We start from the raw sequence: 16,819 nt of genomic DNA on the forward strand, positions 1-16,819 counted from the left end.
GACTCTTGTTGGCAAACCCTAGCCACTTCTTTTCACTCTCCTCTCCTAAACTTGTTCGGGAACCGTTTTTCCAACAACTACTGTCAGATGAAGAGTATTGACATATATCCAATGACTAAACAACAAGTAATCAAATTTCGACATATAAGGCTCCTCAACTACTTGAAAGTTCCATCAGAAAATGCTAAGTTGTTCATATAGTACATCTGTCACTGAGTATATTAGAAAATGCAGGGCATTATCGGCAACAATCCAAAAGTCTAATAATAAAATGTTGTCAGATTAGGCATTTGAATGTGCATTCTTGAGAAATAAAAAGGAATATCCACCGGTAGTCGGTGATACTACAAGGAGTTTGTGACGCACTGTGTTGTAAATATGATAGGAGATTCTTTTTTATCCCTGCAAACAAGCTCAAATGATCAAATCACAATGCCCTGAAGTTGTTTTCAATTAATAAAAATCCAGATCACAACAGCTAGATAGCATGGCTCTAAATTCTAATCCAAACACAGCTATCAGAAACATTCAAATTTAGTTTTTAGGTCCAACAATTAAATTCAGTTGATTTTTTTTTATTCTCGAACTCCAAATACAATTAGTTTCACATAGACACCTGATCTCATTTTTCATCTACATAGAAAAAGGAAAAATGTTCCTTATCTGTTCCAATTTGCTGAAAGGGGGAGTCGCATACAAATACAACTTTTCTTTGACATGTTGCATATGGGATCTGTATGTGATCCATCACCATGAAATTATACTCCCAACCAGCAAGTCATGTGACTATCAAATGATAGAGGCCAATTTCCCATGTCCATAGCGCTGTCTGAGTCTCAAAAAATTGTAACTAAACTTCTGTAAGAAATCTTTGTTTTGTGCCATTTTATGCCTTTTCAAACCTTTTCAATCTGCTGAACTTTTTATGCAGATCCTACTAAGATCACACTTGGGTCACCAGCAGTGACCAAAATGCGAAGAAACAAAAGGAAGAATAAAAGAAAATCAGATGGCACAAGATAAAGTGAGAAATCGCCAGAACCTCAAATAAATTTACTTCTAGCGCTACTCCAGGATAAACAATGGCCACTAATAACTCTTTTAATTTAGAGATATTAGAGTAGTTACTTGAACAAATGCAAGACCTTCTTACATCTGATATGAACAGGTAACAAAATTGAAACATAGACAGTTTAAACAATTCCTTGAACAAATGTCATACCTTCTTCAAGCTTTTCTAAAGCAACTATGAACAAACTATTATGAAACAAAAAGTAGTAAACACAAATCAGAAACTTCAAACTGCATAAATGTATTAGTTATTGATGTGTAGAACTGGTTGTACACTTGTACCTGAGATCCAGATAATCTCCTACATCAAGATTTTCCTCAAACTTCACATGTTCCATTCTCTTTTCATTGTTCTTGAATCTCAGCACATGAAGAGCTAATACAGGTGGCAGCTTGCTAAGAAAACATGCTTTATGTTCAGTTACACCCATATCTATGTGCTTATTTTGGCCTTCTCCCACTTGGTTTGCAGTTTTTTCCAGCTCTACTTGCTTCATTCTGTCCTGATTTAGTGTACTGGCATTTTGGGTGTCATGGACACTCAACAGGTCACTCTTTTCATCCGCTTTTCCGCTACGGTCACATTCAGTTTGGTGCCTGTCAACAGATGTGCTTTTGTTGATACTTGCCGCCATCTGCCCACCATCTTTGCTTAGGCTGGTACTAGGCTTCTCACAGCTTTCACAGCGCTTTAATACAACCTCTTTTCTAAAATAATATTCCAGGCACTTCTTAATTGATGGAAGAGACGCTTGCTTCTGTTCTTCTGCAAAGCAACAATATGCATCCAGAAAGCGTCAACATCTACAAGTTTTTCACAAATCTCAATCCTCCGCATTAGAAGTAACTTCTCCGAGAATCAGGGGCGGATCCAACGGTGGGGGGGGGGGGGGTGGGGTGGGGGGGGGGGGGGGGGGGCTCGAGCCCCCCCTACCCATACCGGAGCAGTGGAACCCCCATGGATTTTTAGGCAAAGTTCTATAGTGTAGGGGGCTGAGACTTAAGATCGAGCAGCAGTGTTGTTCAGCCCCCCTAAAATATTTCCTGGATCTGCCGCTGCCGAGAATCCCTTGAACTCTTGATTTAACAGACCATCTTGAGTGAAATTAACATAGCATTCAACACCTGAGTTATGTTCAAAGAGCAATAACTACCACACTACAAGAAACAACTTGTCATGTGCATACTGCTCAAATATCCTACACTGTTTTATGCAACCATCCTGAACGGACATTTCTTCAATCCATGCATATGGGTAATCCTTTAACAAGTTTCACAGTTTAGGTAGTGGTCAAAACTCATCTACGAGAAATGAACATGTTTCCTTATGTTCAAGAAAATAGCTAATGAAAGTGATCCACCATTTCTTCTATGCATTTGTCCATAGAGTTATAGTCTCGGTGCCCCCACATATGTGCGGATCTGCCAATTTTTGGCAGGGAATTGATTAGGTACAGGAGCATGTAAACTTACCCTGCTTCCCAAGTTGTCGAAAGTTGTTCATAAGCTCTGCCCTACTATAGGTGCGACTCTTTTGCTTCTGTTCTACTGCAAAGCAACAATATGCATCCAGAAAGTGTCAACATCCACAAGTTTTTCACAAATCTCAACCCTCCACGTTAGAAGTAATTTCTCCAAGAATCCCTAAAACTCTTGATTTAATAGACCATTTTGAGTGAAATTAACAGAAGCATTCAACACCTGAGCTATGTTCAAAGAGCAATAAGTACCACACTACAAGAAACAGCTTGCCATGTGCATACTGCTCAAATGTTCCGAACAGCATTATCAACTCTGCTAGCCTCTAGGTGCTCCCCTGGACTGCTTCATTATCAACTCTGCTACCCTCTTCCAAACAGTGCAGGCCTTCTAAAGTATCTACACTAAGCCACGCTAACAAGCCTCCAAAGTTCCGAACAGGACTCTGAGGTATCTGCACTAAGCCACTAACAAGACTCTAATAAAGTCCCAATTAAACAGGCCTCTAAATTAAGTTCCAAACAGGCCTCTAAAGTATCTCCATCAAAGTGTCATGCAATGCTAAACTGAAGCCGGAAGAAGCACACTAGAACAATGTAGATGACTTTTTTGGGACATGACTTTGTCAAATAGACTGAAGAAGAAATTTGTACAAAATTAAAAGGAATTCGTATCAACTGAAACAACTAGCTAGATATATAGAGTTCGTCACACAAATATATCTATGCCATATAATTAAGCTGTAAAATAAGCTAGGGAAGTCAAAACTATTCACTAGTCCAAATTATGAGGCTAATTCGCCAACACGGTACGGTGACTGTGTACCTCGATCAGCACAATGAAGACTTAACAGATTCTTCCAATAGATTCATAACAATAGAAAGGCGGGGTTTTTTTTAGGTGCTCATACCCTTGGGTACCCATCACATCCTTGATCCTCTTACGTGAGCTGCTGATAAAGCTAATGCAGGCATCTTTCAGCTTGCAACAGTAATGCCGGTCAGCTAGAGCTAGAGTGGCAGCAACATTGTCAACGCCAAGCCTCTTGCAAAGCATGCTCTCACACATCAACCTCATCCTGTCCATGGCATACCTATCTGCGGCCACGAGTAAGTGTTCGACTACTCCCTCATCGTCAAGATCACAATAATCATCATCGTCGGTGTTGCGAGCTGCAGCTGGAAGTGAGTCGGTGTAGATGAAGTGAAGCAATGCCTTGAAGACACCGGGCTCCATGTCTTGGACGGTTATTACAAGGTGATGGTGGTGGTTATGTTCGTCGTTCTTGTTGCTATTACCTTCTCTGAACCCACCATAAAGCTCTGCCTTGAAGACCGGCGACCTGGCTGCAAGCCTGCAAGCACGATCTTGTGTGCGTAGAAAACCACTCCTTGAACCTTGAACGTCACGTCCACCCCGGCCTTCTTTGCAGTTTCGAGCAGCAATAACCTCCCAAGAAGATTTTCCGGTGGCGGCGGCACCTGGATCTCACACTCTGAAGATGCTGCTGCTGTCGTCTCAGATGATTCAGGAGGTCCTGATGACAGTGACACCCGACTGCCCACCACGACGCTAAGATAGCACTCGATGGCGAGGCGATCATCGGATAGGTACCTGTGCATCCAGCCCGTCTTGATGAACTTGCCACAGCCCCAGGCGTTGCTTGCGTTAGGGTTCAACACGGTGTGGTTGATGTTGAGGCGGCCGCCGCCGGGGTTGACGTACATAGGCTCACCGGTGATGGGGTTGAGGACGTCCAAGCTGACGAACCCCCTCACCTTGGTCCCCAAAGGGCAGGTCTGGTTGCCCATGAAGTCAAGGAAGACGGACGCGTAGCCACTCGTGCTCAGGTCCACTGGTGCCATCAGTCTCGGTTGGAAACCCCTTTTAGTTTCGGTTTTCTAATCGTTGACTGCTCATCGTGGTCCTACGTCTTGTCAGCGCATTGACAGCTTGCTGCAGATCCCGATTGCCAACACTATCCGCGGCTCTACGATCCGATCTACAGAACCGTAAAGGCCATGAAGATTTGCATGTATTCATGCACGATGGAAAGATACGGCCCAACAGATCCAAGTTCGATCGGCAAGCACCAACCGAGAAAGCTGTCGTTGGGAATTTCACTGAGAAGCAAAAAGGACGGGCTCGAGACGTCAACGGCTCAGACACGTGCAAGACATAGCACAAGCACAGGACTCCTACTCCAGCATCAAGACTACACGGATCCACTATTTGTACGTGTATACATGTATGTGCGTGGGCCACATACACACGTACGGATTTGTTGTTGTTCGCCTATTAGCTACGTTTCTAAGATCAGATCACCACTTAAACGAAGCTAAGTCGTTCTATTTTTAGATTATTATAAACATTCTATTGCCTATATGTTTCTATATCCGCCTTCATGATCATCCACAGCTTCCACGGCGACTGGATCGACGTAAATATGCATGCACATACGGATCAACCACATGCACGCACTCACCATCGGAGGGGCCAGCCGTCGAGTTGCATGATGCTGTACAAGCTAACTGAAGCGTGCAAGGAGGATCTCGGACTGCTCCGACCACGTTCGTCCGAGCTGCGTTCAACCACCTCGACCACCAGACCACGTCCCGAGCAGCTCCGCCGAGCTCCGACCACCTCGACCACCAGACCACGTCCCAAGCGGCTCCGCCGAGCTCCGACCACCTCGACCACCAGACCACATTGTCGATGTTTTACCACCGATAGCCTGCCACGGGGGTCCCCGGGGCAGTATGTTCGGGCTTCAGCGTATGCAGAACTCGACGGTTAACGCAAGAGATAGTCGATTTATCCTGGTTCAGACCCTCGATCCTTGATCGAGTAATAGCCCTACGTCCAGTCGGTGTTAGCCTTTGCGTTGAATAGATTATGAAGTGTTGTGTTGTACAATTGTTGTCTTGAACTCCCAATCCAAGGAGCCCTGCCCTCCTTTATATAGTCAGGAGGCCAGAGTCCTAGTCGGTTTACAATGAGAGTTCCTAGTAGGATTATAGAGTAATACTGCTACTAAGATTACAGAAGAAGAATCCTAACTGGACTAGGTCTTCTCCCTTCCTTGCGGGGTATCCCATGGGTCCTGCACCGACAAGCCCCCAAGCACTTCATGGTTGAGTTCTGGAAGCCTCGTCTTGTTCCTTCAAGTCTCGTCGAGCAGGAACAAGCGTCGTCCGAGTGCTTTCTTGAGCGAAACCATGTAGCGCTTCGTGAGATTTTTGCGTGGTGTGTACTTTTTTTGAAGAAAAAAGTACTCCCATTTGGATGTAGCCCCCGAGCCTCTTGCTGTTTGGCACAAGGAGCTTGAGGGTCTTTTCTTGAAGTCGCCTTGATTCTTCGTCGACAGGCTCCCGAGCATATATCCGGTTTCTTTGTTTAAAAAGATCTCGGATTGAGCTATGTCCGGGTTCTTTTTTGGCTTGTGGCCTTGAAGTCGTCTGTCTTGAAGAAGTCTCCTGAGTGATGTGCACTTTTTTTTGAAAAAGTGCACTCACTGAGTGTAGCCCCCGAGCCTCTTGCTATTTGAAACAAAAAGTTGGAGGGTCTTGATTCTGAATTGTTCGAAAGGACTGTATACCTCTCCTCTTGCAGCCCCAAGCATATATCCGGGTTGTTTTGTTCAGGAAGAACTCGGATGCAGAGTCTTGGCGTATTCTCTGGTAGTCTGCTGTTGTCAGATGTAGTTGTATGGTGGTGGTTGAGTATAAATGCCTTTTGTTCACGGGTTGTACTGTGTTGGTATATTCTTCTAAATATGCTTGTCTTCGAGTACTGTTCCCTCTCGCCTGAGTCTTCCATTATTGAGTCCTGTCTGTTTACTGTGTCCTTTGTTAGGCTTATTTCGTTGGTACTCCTAGTCCATGTGCACCGCTCCTTTGATCTATAAATATCCTCCTAGAGTGCTTGTTTTCATCCATTGAACATTCTGTTGAAACCTTTGTGGTCATGAACATGGTAGTTTGTGAAGTAGAGCAGCCCCCGGGCATGTTTTGTAGTTCCTGTGTGTCTTGTCGTAGCTAGAGGAAGTCTTGTGATAGGGATTAGAGGTAGGCTAATCCCGCAGCAGCATTGTACCAGGATGTACGTGGTGGTAGTTGGAGGAAGTCTTGTGATGTGGGCTTCGTTCCTTCATCTGGCAATTCTGAGTTGATCGTCATCGCCTGTCCTGAGACTGTCCGGTGCAGATCAACACCATATCCAGCATCACATCGGTCTTGGGTAGACAGATGCCTGTCGGCCTTCTCTGCTCCATGTTGTCCTGCTGTGCTGCTGATTTCCACCTTGGATGCACTGTGTCCATCCTTTGAAGAAAACAGTATAGCTGATGGCGGTTTGTCCTTCCGAGTAGCAATTTGGGGCACGTAGTCGTTCCAGAGCCTAGCCGTGTCCGTGTTCCTCTTTGCTACTTTGCTTTTCATGGTACCGAGTTCGTTGGGTCTTGTAAGATTTGTAATCTTCTATTTTTGAAGTTGCTTGTAATGGAACGAATCTTATCTTCTGAGTTGTCCTTTACTTTTCTGCTGTGATCCCTGTCGTTCATGAGGTGACCGAGTTCTTTCCATAATACAAGTTCTTATGTTCCTTGTGAGGTAGCCCTTCTTTTCTTCATGGTTGATGGGTTGTTTTTTGCAGTAATCTGATAATTATGTCGTAGTGCTGGATGGATAAGTCTGAAATCTGCCCGTTGAATTGTACTGTTGTGTGGATTTGTGTCCTCCGTCATTTTAGCTGTGTCAGTAAATGGACCATTGCATTCTCACACGGTGCTTTAACGGGCCTAGCGGGCCATTTTTATCGCTGTAAAATCTATTTAAAGACCCTTCATCTTCTTTTTCTTTACTGCCCTTCTTTTGCCATGAAACCCTAGCTCTCAGACATCCGCCGTCGCCATTGCCGCCGCTGTTTTAGCACCGCCGTCCAAGCTTTCTCTTCCCCTAGTTCCTTTTTTGCCTCCATTAGTACATGGGTAAGAAGAAAACCGCAAGCAAGTCCTAGTCAACCTTCGTGGACGAGGAGTCCTCACTCTCCGTGATTGAGAATCAGGAGTTCGTGGCCATGAGGGCTACCTAGAAGTCTTGGCCGGCTCCGACAACAACTGAAGAGCAGCTTCGCGAGCTTGTCAGCGATGGCTTGATCCAGAGCAAGGCCTTTGCTGAATGGAGAGTTCCAGGTGAGCATCGGGTCCCTGCCCCAGGTCCTGGTGAGATCGTTCTTTTCATCTCTTTCATTCGCGCTGGACTTTGTCTTCCTGCCTCTGCCTTTCTTCATCAATTTCTCAACTATTTTGGGATTTGCCTGAATCATCTTGCTCCTAATGCAGTCCTTCACCTTTCTGTCTTTGTTCATCTTTGTGAAGCTTTCCTTGGAATTCCCCCTTCTCTCTCTGTTTCGTTACTTCTTTCGCCTGAAACCCCAACCCCGCCGTGAAGACACCAGTGTTCTTGGTGCTTGTGGGATTCAATTTTGCCAGGGTCTTAAGAGCAAGTTCTTTGACTATGACCTGGTTGATTCTGTAAGGGATTGGTGTGCCGACTGGTTTTATGCCGCTAATCTGATCCCTTCTCTTGCTATCCACTCTGGATCTGGTCCCTTAGTCAACGACCGATGGGATAAGAACCCTGTGACGTCTGCTGAGGTTCAGGCAATCCAGCCATTCCTTGATAGGATTAGTATGCTAAAACAGCAGGGCTTGACTGGTTTTGGCATTGTCTTGAGCTTCCTTCATCGCCGAGTTCAGCCTTTGAAGGAGCGAGAGCACCTTGGCTTTGAGTACTCTAGGGCTGAGGATCCTTCACGCATGGTCCCAGCGCTTGAGTTGACCGATGAAGAGGTACTCGAGCGTCTCCAGAAGATGCTGAAAGGAGCAAGCGTTGTCCCGCTTACCGTCCCCTGAGTTCTCTGCCAACAACCTTCCTCCAGCTGTAAGTCATTTTCTCTTCGATCGAGTACTTTCTATATTTCTACTGTATCCATTTTTTGCTTAACTTTTCCTTGTCTTGTTGTTTCATTCTTTTTCATAGGAATTTGGGCGCAACTTTGTTGACCCGATCCCTCTTGATGTTCTCCCTGCCGTGGTGAACACTGGGGAGAGACTTGCTGGGGCTTCTGCAACCAGTAAGTTCCCAATCTCTATAGTGTTTCCTAGGGTTTCTTCCAGATTTGTTGATGTATATGAAGAATATGTTCCTCGTCTAGTCCCTCGAGGTCCTCGTAGTGTCTCGAAGAGGGGGCGAATGGATGGGTATTCATCTGGTCTGCCTGCTTCCAAGAAATCTCGTAAGCCAAGTACTCGTCTAGGTACTCCAGTTATAGCTAGCATGCTCTTAGGTGAGCATATTTAATACCCTCTGTCCCTTTGTTTTCTTGTTTTTATCTTGAACCGAGTACTTTTGTTCTTTTTTAGCGGGTGCCCTGGTGACCTTGGTTGAGACCGAGGGGGAGGAGGATGATGAAGTACCCCTTATCATGCGGCGGTGAGTTGTTTTCATATTCCCCTGCCGTTGAATTTCTCCTCTTTGTCTTGACTTTTAGTCTTGATCTTTTTGTAGTAACCAGACGTCGGGTATGGGTTCTTTTGAGGCTCTTGCGCCAGCTTCTTCTGAAGCTCCAGTGTTGAGTTCTTTGGTAGCTCTGGTATCGAGTTCTTCTATAGCTCCAGTGCCGAGTTCTTCCGAGGCTCTAGTACCGGCTTCTTCTGGGGCTCCTGTATCGGCTATACCGCTCCTGCCACCAAGTGGCGGGGACGTTTTTGCCGCTGTGGTCCTTCCTGTGAGGTCCTCTTTTTGTTTTGCAAAGAAGAAGGTGGCTGGGTGAGTGGGTTTTGGCTTCATCTTTTTGCTTCTGTTCTCCTTTTCTCTAGTTCTCATTGGTGGTTTCTTTCATCAATTTTTAGTTCTTCGTCTTCTCTTGTTTCTTCATCGACTTCTTCTGAGCCCTCCGTTGTGCCACCGAGTACTGAGCTTCAGGACTCGTAGCATACTGTTGGTGAAGTGGCTATGGGGGTGATGAAGCTCTCTGGCGATGGTGTCGCTGCAGTCTTGGTTGCCCCAGAGGTGACCGTGGCCATGGCGGTGGGTCCTTTTGAAGGATTGGCCCTAGCTTCCCGAGAGATTGCTCTGGTCATGCCTTCTTCACCTCGACCGACTTCTCCTTCTCCTTCTCTTACCTCCAGTGGTCCTCCTTTCGCTGATGATGTGGTGCAGTAGTTTGATGCCACTCATCCGCTATCGGAGTTAACTGCTGCCTGGGGAAGCTTGTCGTCCCTTGCGACTTCTTTTGGAGAAAAGCTCTAGGTAAGTTTTTTTTCACCGTTCCTTCTTTGGATGTTCGCTTTTCTTTGGTCCTCATTCTTTGTTTTTCTTTGTATCTTTTTGCTCAGTCCTTCTCTCATGATCATACCGGCTTCTTTTTCTCGTCTGAAAACGAGAAAAAGTTGTCTTCATAAGTGAGCGCCCTGAAAGCTGATCTTGACCTTCTCTGGGCCGAGATGGAGGCTGAGCGTCAAACACATCAGGATGAGGAAAAATCTCTTCGTGCCCGGGTTGTTGAGACCGAGAAACAGAGGGATGCTGCTCTTCAGGAGGTTCAAAAGAACTTGGAGGCCGTGAAGAAGGAGTGCAACGGTATTGAGGGTTCTTTTTGTTTCTTTCTACATTCAAACTCTCCTTTCTGCTGACTTGTTGTTTGCTATCTCATCCAACTCTCCGGGTCAAAAAGCATAAGCTCTCGGAGGGCGTTGAAGAAATGAAGACTCTTGTTCATACAAGTCACAACAAGGCTGAGGAGGTAATTACTCATGCTAAGGAGGAACTCACGCTTGCTAAGTTGATTAGGCGTGGAGCTGATAGAGATCTTGTGAAGGCCCAAAAAACTATTGAAGACTTGTCTGGCAAGTTGACGACGGCTACTGAAAACTAGAAGGCTTTGTGGAAATCCTTTCGTTTAGTAGCTGACGTTCTTCGAACTCCAGCGGATGACGGGCAATCTTGGACTCAGTTGATTCCTCGAATTTCGACTCGTTTCCAAGTGTTTGTGAAGAGGTGCGCTCAACTGTGTACCAAGAATGTCCTGGCCTAGGTCTGGGTTCTTTCTCTAGCTGGCTCCTTTGTCCAAGATAGCAGAGGAAGCTGATAGTCAAGAATACATTGATGCCGTTGAGAGGATGGAGCCTGAGGTTGAAGACTTAGCTAGTAGAATAGTAGATAATCTCAACATTGTTCTCTCTTCTCCTGATGATGAGGCTTGATGTATTTGACCTTTAGGCCCGTGCCTTGTAATATGACATTATGCTTCTTTTGAATGAAGATTTTTATTGAGGGTCTTCTCTGCCTGGATGCCTTGTTTATTCCTTGGATGATTTGTCCAATTGGCTAAAGTTACTTGACTTGCCGAGTATTTTGTCTTGCTTTCTTCTGTGCTATGTAAACAACTCTGCGCACTATTTTGACAAACTTTCTTGATTTATCGAGTACTTTTCTGTCCCATGTAAGCAACTCGTTGTATATATAGATCTTTGTGCTGACAACCTTCCTTGACCTGTCGAGCGCTTGTCTAGCCTTCTTCTGTGCCATGTAAACAACTCGTTATATGTAGGTCTTTGTGTTCTTGGGTATCTCCAGGGTAGCCCCCGAGCCTCTTGCTATTTGGAACAAGTAGCTGGAGGGTCTTGTCTTGAAATTGCTCTGTTCTATGCCCAGGTTTAGTTTTAGTTGTTTTGCTTTTATTTCGGGTTTTAGCTTGTTAGCTACCCTCATCGGTAGGCTCAAGCGTCTTTTCAGCTATTTTGCTCTCGGCCAGGATGCTCAGGCGTATTTTCAGCCATTTTGCGTTTTATTTCGGGTGTTAGCTTGTTAGCTACCCTCATCGGCTGGGCTCAAGCGTTTTTTTAGCTATTTTGCTCTCGACCGGGATGCTCAGACGTATTTTCAGCCATTTTGTATTTTATTTCGGGTGTTAGCTTGTTAGCTACCCTCATCGGCGGGCTCAAGCGTTTTTTTAGCTATTTTGCTCTCGGTCGGGATGCTCAGGCGTATTTTCAGCCATTTTGCATTTTATTTCGTGTGTTAGCTTGTTAGCTACCCTCATCGGTGGGCTCAAGCATTTTTTCAGCTATTTTGCTCTCGGCCGGGATGCTTAGGCGTATTTTTAGCCATTTTGCATTTTATTTCGGGTGTTAGCTTGTTAGCTACCCTTATCGGTGGGCTCAAGCATTTTTTCAGCTATTTTGCTCTCGGCCGGGATGTTCAGGCGTATTTTCAGCCATTTTGCATTTTAGAAACAACTCGGAGAGAGCCATGAGACATATGTTTGTCGAGAGATAATTATCTTTATTGATCATGAATGTTGATGTGTTACAATGATACATAGCGCTATTTTTGTTGATCATGAACATTGATCTCCTGTGTCTTGTATACATATTTTCCCTTGAGTTGTTTTCATGCGTAGAATCTTCGTAGCTGACTGATGTGCCATGTATTGTTGACTTCTTTTCCGTCTTCAGCTATGAGCTTGTATGTGTCTGGTCCTATGACTTTTGTGATGATAAAAGGACCTTCTCATGGACTGAGTAGTTTGTGGCGTCCGTCGATTTTTTATATTCTTCTTAGTACTAGGTTTGTGGCTCTGCTTATTTGAGTCCGTAGCCCCCATACAACCTTAGGGTAACTCTTCAATCCATTTTGATCCATAGTCTACTAGTTCTTCGTACAGTCTTGATTTCAATCCGGCTAGTATGAGTCCATTAGCCCTTTCTACCTGTCCGTTGGCTTCTGGATGTGCGACTGACATGTAATCTATGCTGAAGCCACAATCCTATGCCCAAATTTTGAATTCTGTAGCTATGAAGGGAGAACCCAAATATGTGATTATTCGATTGGGTATGCCGAAGCGGTGCATGATGTCTTGGATGAACTCAACTGCTTTGGCTGCGCTGTATTTTGCTAGTGGTTTGTATTCGATCCACTTGGTGAACTTGTCAACTGCTACAAAGATGTACTCAAAACCGCCTTTGCTTTCTTGAGAGGTCCTACTTGATCCAGCCCCCAGCAGGAGAAAGGCCAAGCGGGTGGGATGTAGATGAGGTTGTGGGCTGGCACATGAGTCTGTCTTGCGAACATCTGACAATTTTTGCATCTTCTGACGAGTTCTTCTGCGTCTTTCAAAGCGGTTGGCCAGTAGAAACCAGTGCGAAATGCTTTGCCGACTAGTGTTCTTGAAGCGGCGTGATTTCCACAGCAACCTGAGTGTATTTTGTCTAGGATTTGTTTGCCTTCTTCAAATGAGACGCATTTTAGGAGTACTCCTGATGATGCGGCTCTTCTGTATAGCTTGTCCCCTACTAGGACGTAGTTCTTGCTTCTGCGAACGACTTGTGTGGCTTCCTGTTTTTCCGCTGGCAACTTATTTTCTTTGATGTAATCAATAAAAACCTGTGTCCATGAAGTGTTGATCACCAGAATCCCGCTGCAATGTTCTGTGGTTGTCTCACTGGGTTGTTTGATAGAGGGAGTTGATTACTCTTCTATAAATACGCTGGGTGGGACCTTTGCCCTGTCGGATCCAAGCTTGGCAAGAACATCTGCTGCAATGTTGGAATTCCGCAGGATATGTAGAATTTCTAGTCCTTGGAAATGTTTTTCGAGTTTTTGGATTTCTGCACAGTAAGCACCCATGTTCTCTTTAGTGCAATCCCAATCTTTGTTGACTTGGTTGATGACTACTGCCGAGTCGCCGTATACGAGTAATCGCTTGATTCCGAGGGTAATAGCTACTCTTAGCCCGTGTATGAGAGCTTCGTATTCTACTTCATTGTTGGTAGCTTGCCATAATATCTGAAGGACATACTTTAGTTGTTTTTCGTCTAGAGAAATTAGGAGGACGCCTGCACCGGCTCCACCTAGCTTGAGTGATCCATCAAAGTACATTTTCCAATGATCAAGGATGGCGCTTGATATGGGTTGTTGAATTTCTGTCCATTCGGCAACAAAATCAGCAAGGGCTTGAGATTTAATTGCTTTCTGCGGGGTGAAATTGATGTTGAGAGCACCGAGTTCAACCGCCCACTTGGATATGCGTCCTGTTGCGTCTTTGTTGTGTAAGATGTCTCCTAGTGAGAAATCTATCACCACGGTAATCTTGTGGCTTTCAAAATAGTGACGAAGCTTGCGTGAAGTGATCAGCAGGGCATAGAGTAGTTTTTGCACATGTGGGTACCGGATTTTTGATTCTGACAGTACTTCGCTGATGTAGTATACTGGGCGTTGTATTTTATACACGCGCCCTTCTTCTTCCCTTTCCACTACTATCACCGTGCTGACTACAGTAGAAGTTGCTGCAATGTATAGCATCATGTCTTCGTCTTTCTTTGGAGGTGTGAGGACTGGTGAGGAGGTGAGGTATGCCTTAAGTTTCTTGAAAGCTTCATTGGCTTCTTCCGTCCATTCGAACTTGTCTGTCTTCTTTAGCAGTTTAAAGAAAGGCAACCCTTTTTCTTTGAGTCTTGATATGAAACGATTGAGTGCCGCCATGTAGCCTGTTAGTTTTTGTACATCTTTGACGCTTCGAGGAGGGCCCATCTCTATTATGGCTTGAATTTGCTTGGTGCTTGCTTCTATTCCGCGATGACTAACCAAGAATCCAAGTAGTTGTCCTGAAGGAACTTCGAATACGCACTTGTTTGGGTTCGATTTCCATCTCCACCTTTTCAGATTCTCGAAGGTTTGTTTTAAGTCTTCAATCAGTGTATCCAGGTTCTTTGTTTTTACAACCACATCATCCACATATGCTTCTACATTTTTGCCGATATGATCACCAAGGCATGTTTGGATGGCTCTTTGGTAGGTGGCTCCAGTATTCTTAAGTCCAAACGACATGGTCTTGTAGCAGTAGGCGCCGAACGGAGTGATGAAAGATGTCTTGCTTTGGTCCTGTTCTTTTAGTGTGATTTGGTGATATCCGGAATAGCAATCAAGAAATGATAATAGGGCAGATCCTGCTGTTGAATCAACTATCTGATCAATGCGTGGTAGTCCAAATGGATCCTTTGGACAGTGTTTGTTGAGATCTATGTAGTCAACACACATGCGCCACTCGTCCGTGTTCTTTTTCTATACCAGAACTAGATTTGCTAGCCAATCTGGATGGAGGATTTTCCTAATGAATCCAGCTGCCATTAGTTTTATAATTTCCTTTTTTATTGCTGCCTTCTTGTTGGAAGAGAATCGTCATAGTCGTTGCTTTACAGGCTTGGAGCCTTCATTGACATCAATTCCGTGCTCAGCCAACTCTCTTGGGACCCTGGCATGTCGGCCGGCTTCCAAGCGAAGATATCCTTGTTGTCCCAAAGAAAGTTGGTGAGCGTGAATTCCTATTTTGCTGATAGGTGGGCATTGATGGTTGCCTGTTTTTGAGGGATCACCGGTGCCTAGGTCGATCTGCTTGACATCGGCTTCTTTTGGTGGTGCTAGGATGCTTGGTCTTTTAGCCGGTATCTCTAGTTCTTCTTGGCTTATTTCTGCGGCAATGGTGGCTATTTCTTTTCTTCCATTGTTTGCCTGTGCATTTGCTGCAATTTGGATTGCTTGAACATCACAGTCGAATGCACGCTTTAAATCACTTCGAAGAGAAAGAACACCGTTAGGCCCTGGCATTTTAAGCAACAAGTATGGATAATGCGGTATTGCCATGAATTTTGCTAGTGCTGGGCGCCTGAGGATTGCGTGATATGATGAATCGAAGTCTGCGACTTCAAACTTGATGAATTCTGTGTGGTAGTTTGAGGGAGTCCCAAAAGTAACTGGTATAGTGATCTATCCAAGTGGCATCGCTACCTTGCCGGGTACTATGCCATAAAAAGGCATGCTTGTTGGTGTGATCATCCTAGCGAGTTGTAGTCCCATCTTCCTTAGAGTTTCTGAAAAAATGATGTTGAGTCTGGCTCCTCCATCGATTAGTACTTTCGTAACAGTCATGCCGACAATGATTGGATCTAGAACCAATGGGTAATGGCCTGCGTTTCCTATGCTGGTCCATTGGTCTTCTCTTGAAAATTGGATTGGATATTCTGACCAATTGAGATATCTTGGTGTAGCAGGTTCTGCTGCCATGATGGTTCGTAACGCTAGTTTTTCTTGATGTTTGCTTCTGGAATCTGGAACCCCGGCAAAGATTACTACCACTGTCCCTCTGGATTTTTGGAATCCCTTGTCTTCATGGTTGTCTCCTTCTTTTTTCTGATTGTCTTCTTTATTGTTTCCCTTGCAATCTTTTCTAGTGTATCTTTCGTTGAAGGTGTAGCAATTTCCGATGGTGTGTTTTCCATTAGGGTGCAAGGGGCAACATATGTTCTCAATGTCATCATATCTTCTGGGCTTGGTAAATTTCTTTGATTTGTCAGCCATTGCTACTGTGTTGTCTGGACCACGCTTTCTTTCCTGATGTCTGTTGTTTCAAGGATTTTGCCTATCCGGGTTGTTATCGATGCAGGACCCACAGGATACCCCGTAAGGGAGAGAGAAGATCTAGTCCAACTAGGATTCTTCCCATGTAATCTTAGTAGTAGTACTATTCAGTAATCCTACTAGGAAATCTCATTATAAACCGACTAGGACTCTGGCCTCCTGACTATATAAAGGAGGGCAGGGCTCCTGGGAGAAAAAAACAGCAATTGTACAACACAACACTTCACAATCAATCCAACGCAAAGGCTAACGCCGACTAGATGTAGGGTTATTACTCGATCTATGATCGAGGGCCTGAACCAGGATAAATCGACTGTCTCTTGCGTTCACCATCGAGTTCAGCATACGTTGAAGCCTGAACATACTGCCTCGGGTATCCCCGTGGCAGGCTATCGGTGGTAAAACATCGACAGCTGGCGCGCCAGGTAGGGGCTTTCGGCGACTTTGCATCCGAGAGCTCGATGGACCTCGATAACATGATCTTCCCGACAGGATCAACTTTCATCTTTGGCTCATGGATCTGCAAGGCAGACAACTACGGCAAGCTTCAAGGCCACCTCCTTAAAGATCCGGATCATCATGAAGAATTTCCTATTTTGACAACTACGACGGATCAGCTCACAAGAAGATTCACGCAGCTCATAATATCCGATTCAAATCAGATTTCACGGCTACGCGCGTTCGACTCGAATTCAGGTTCCATGTCCAAGGTGAAGTTCTATTCAAGTGCTTCCAAAAAACCGAGTTCTTTTCAGCAGGATTCTAGAGCACAACCCAAAACAACTCAGATT

The 16,819-nt window shown here is 44.9% G+C and overlaps 1 protein-coding gene across 1 annotated transcript; it reads right to left on the minus strand.

The window, feature by feature from the left end:
- Nucleotides 1-3,800: 3,800 nt before the first annotated feature.
- Nucleotides 3,801-4,415, minus strand: LOC136499284 (uncharacterized). The gene has a single exon (XM_066494999.1). It carries the CDS (start codon nucleotides 4,413-4,415, stop codon nucleotides 3,801-3,803), a length of 615 nt encoding a protein of 204 aa, XP_066351096.1.
- Nucleotides 4,416-16,819: the final 12,404 nt, after the last annotated feature.

Source organism: Miscanthus floridulus, chromosome 13 (genome assembly GCF_019320115.1).
Source record: "Miscanthus floridulus cultivar M001 chromosome 13, ASM1932011v1, whole genome shotgun sequence".
Classification (NCBI taxonomy): domain Eukaryota; kingdom Viridiplantae; phylum Streptophyta; class Magnoliopsida; order Poales; family Poaceae; genus Miscanthus; species Miscanthus floridulus.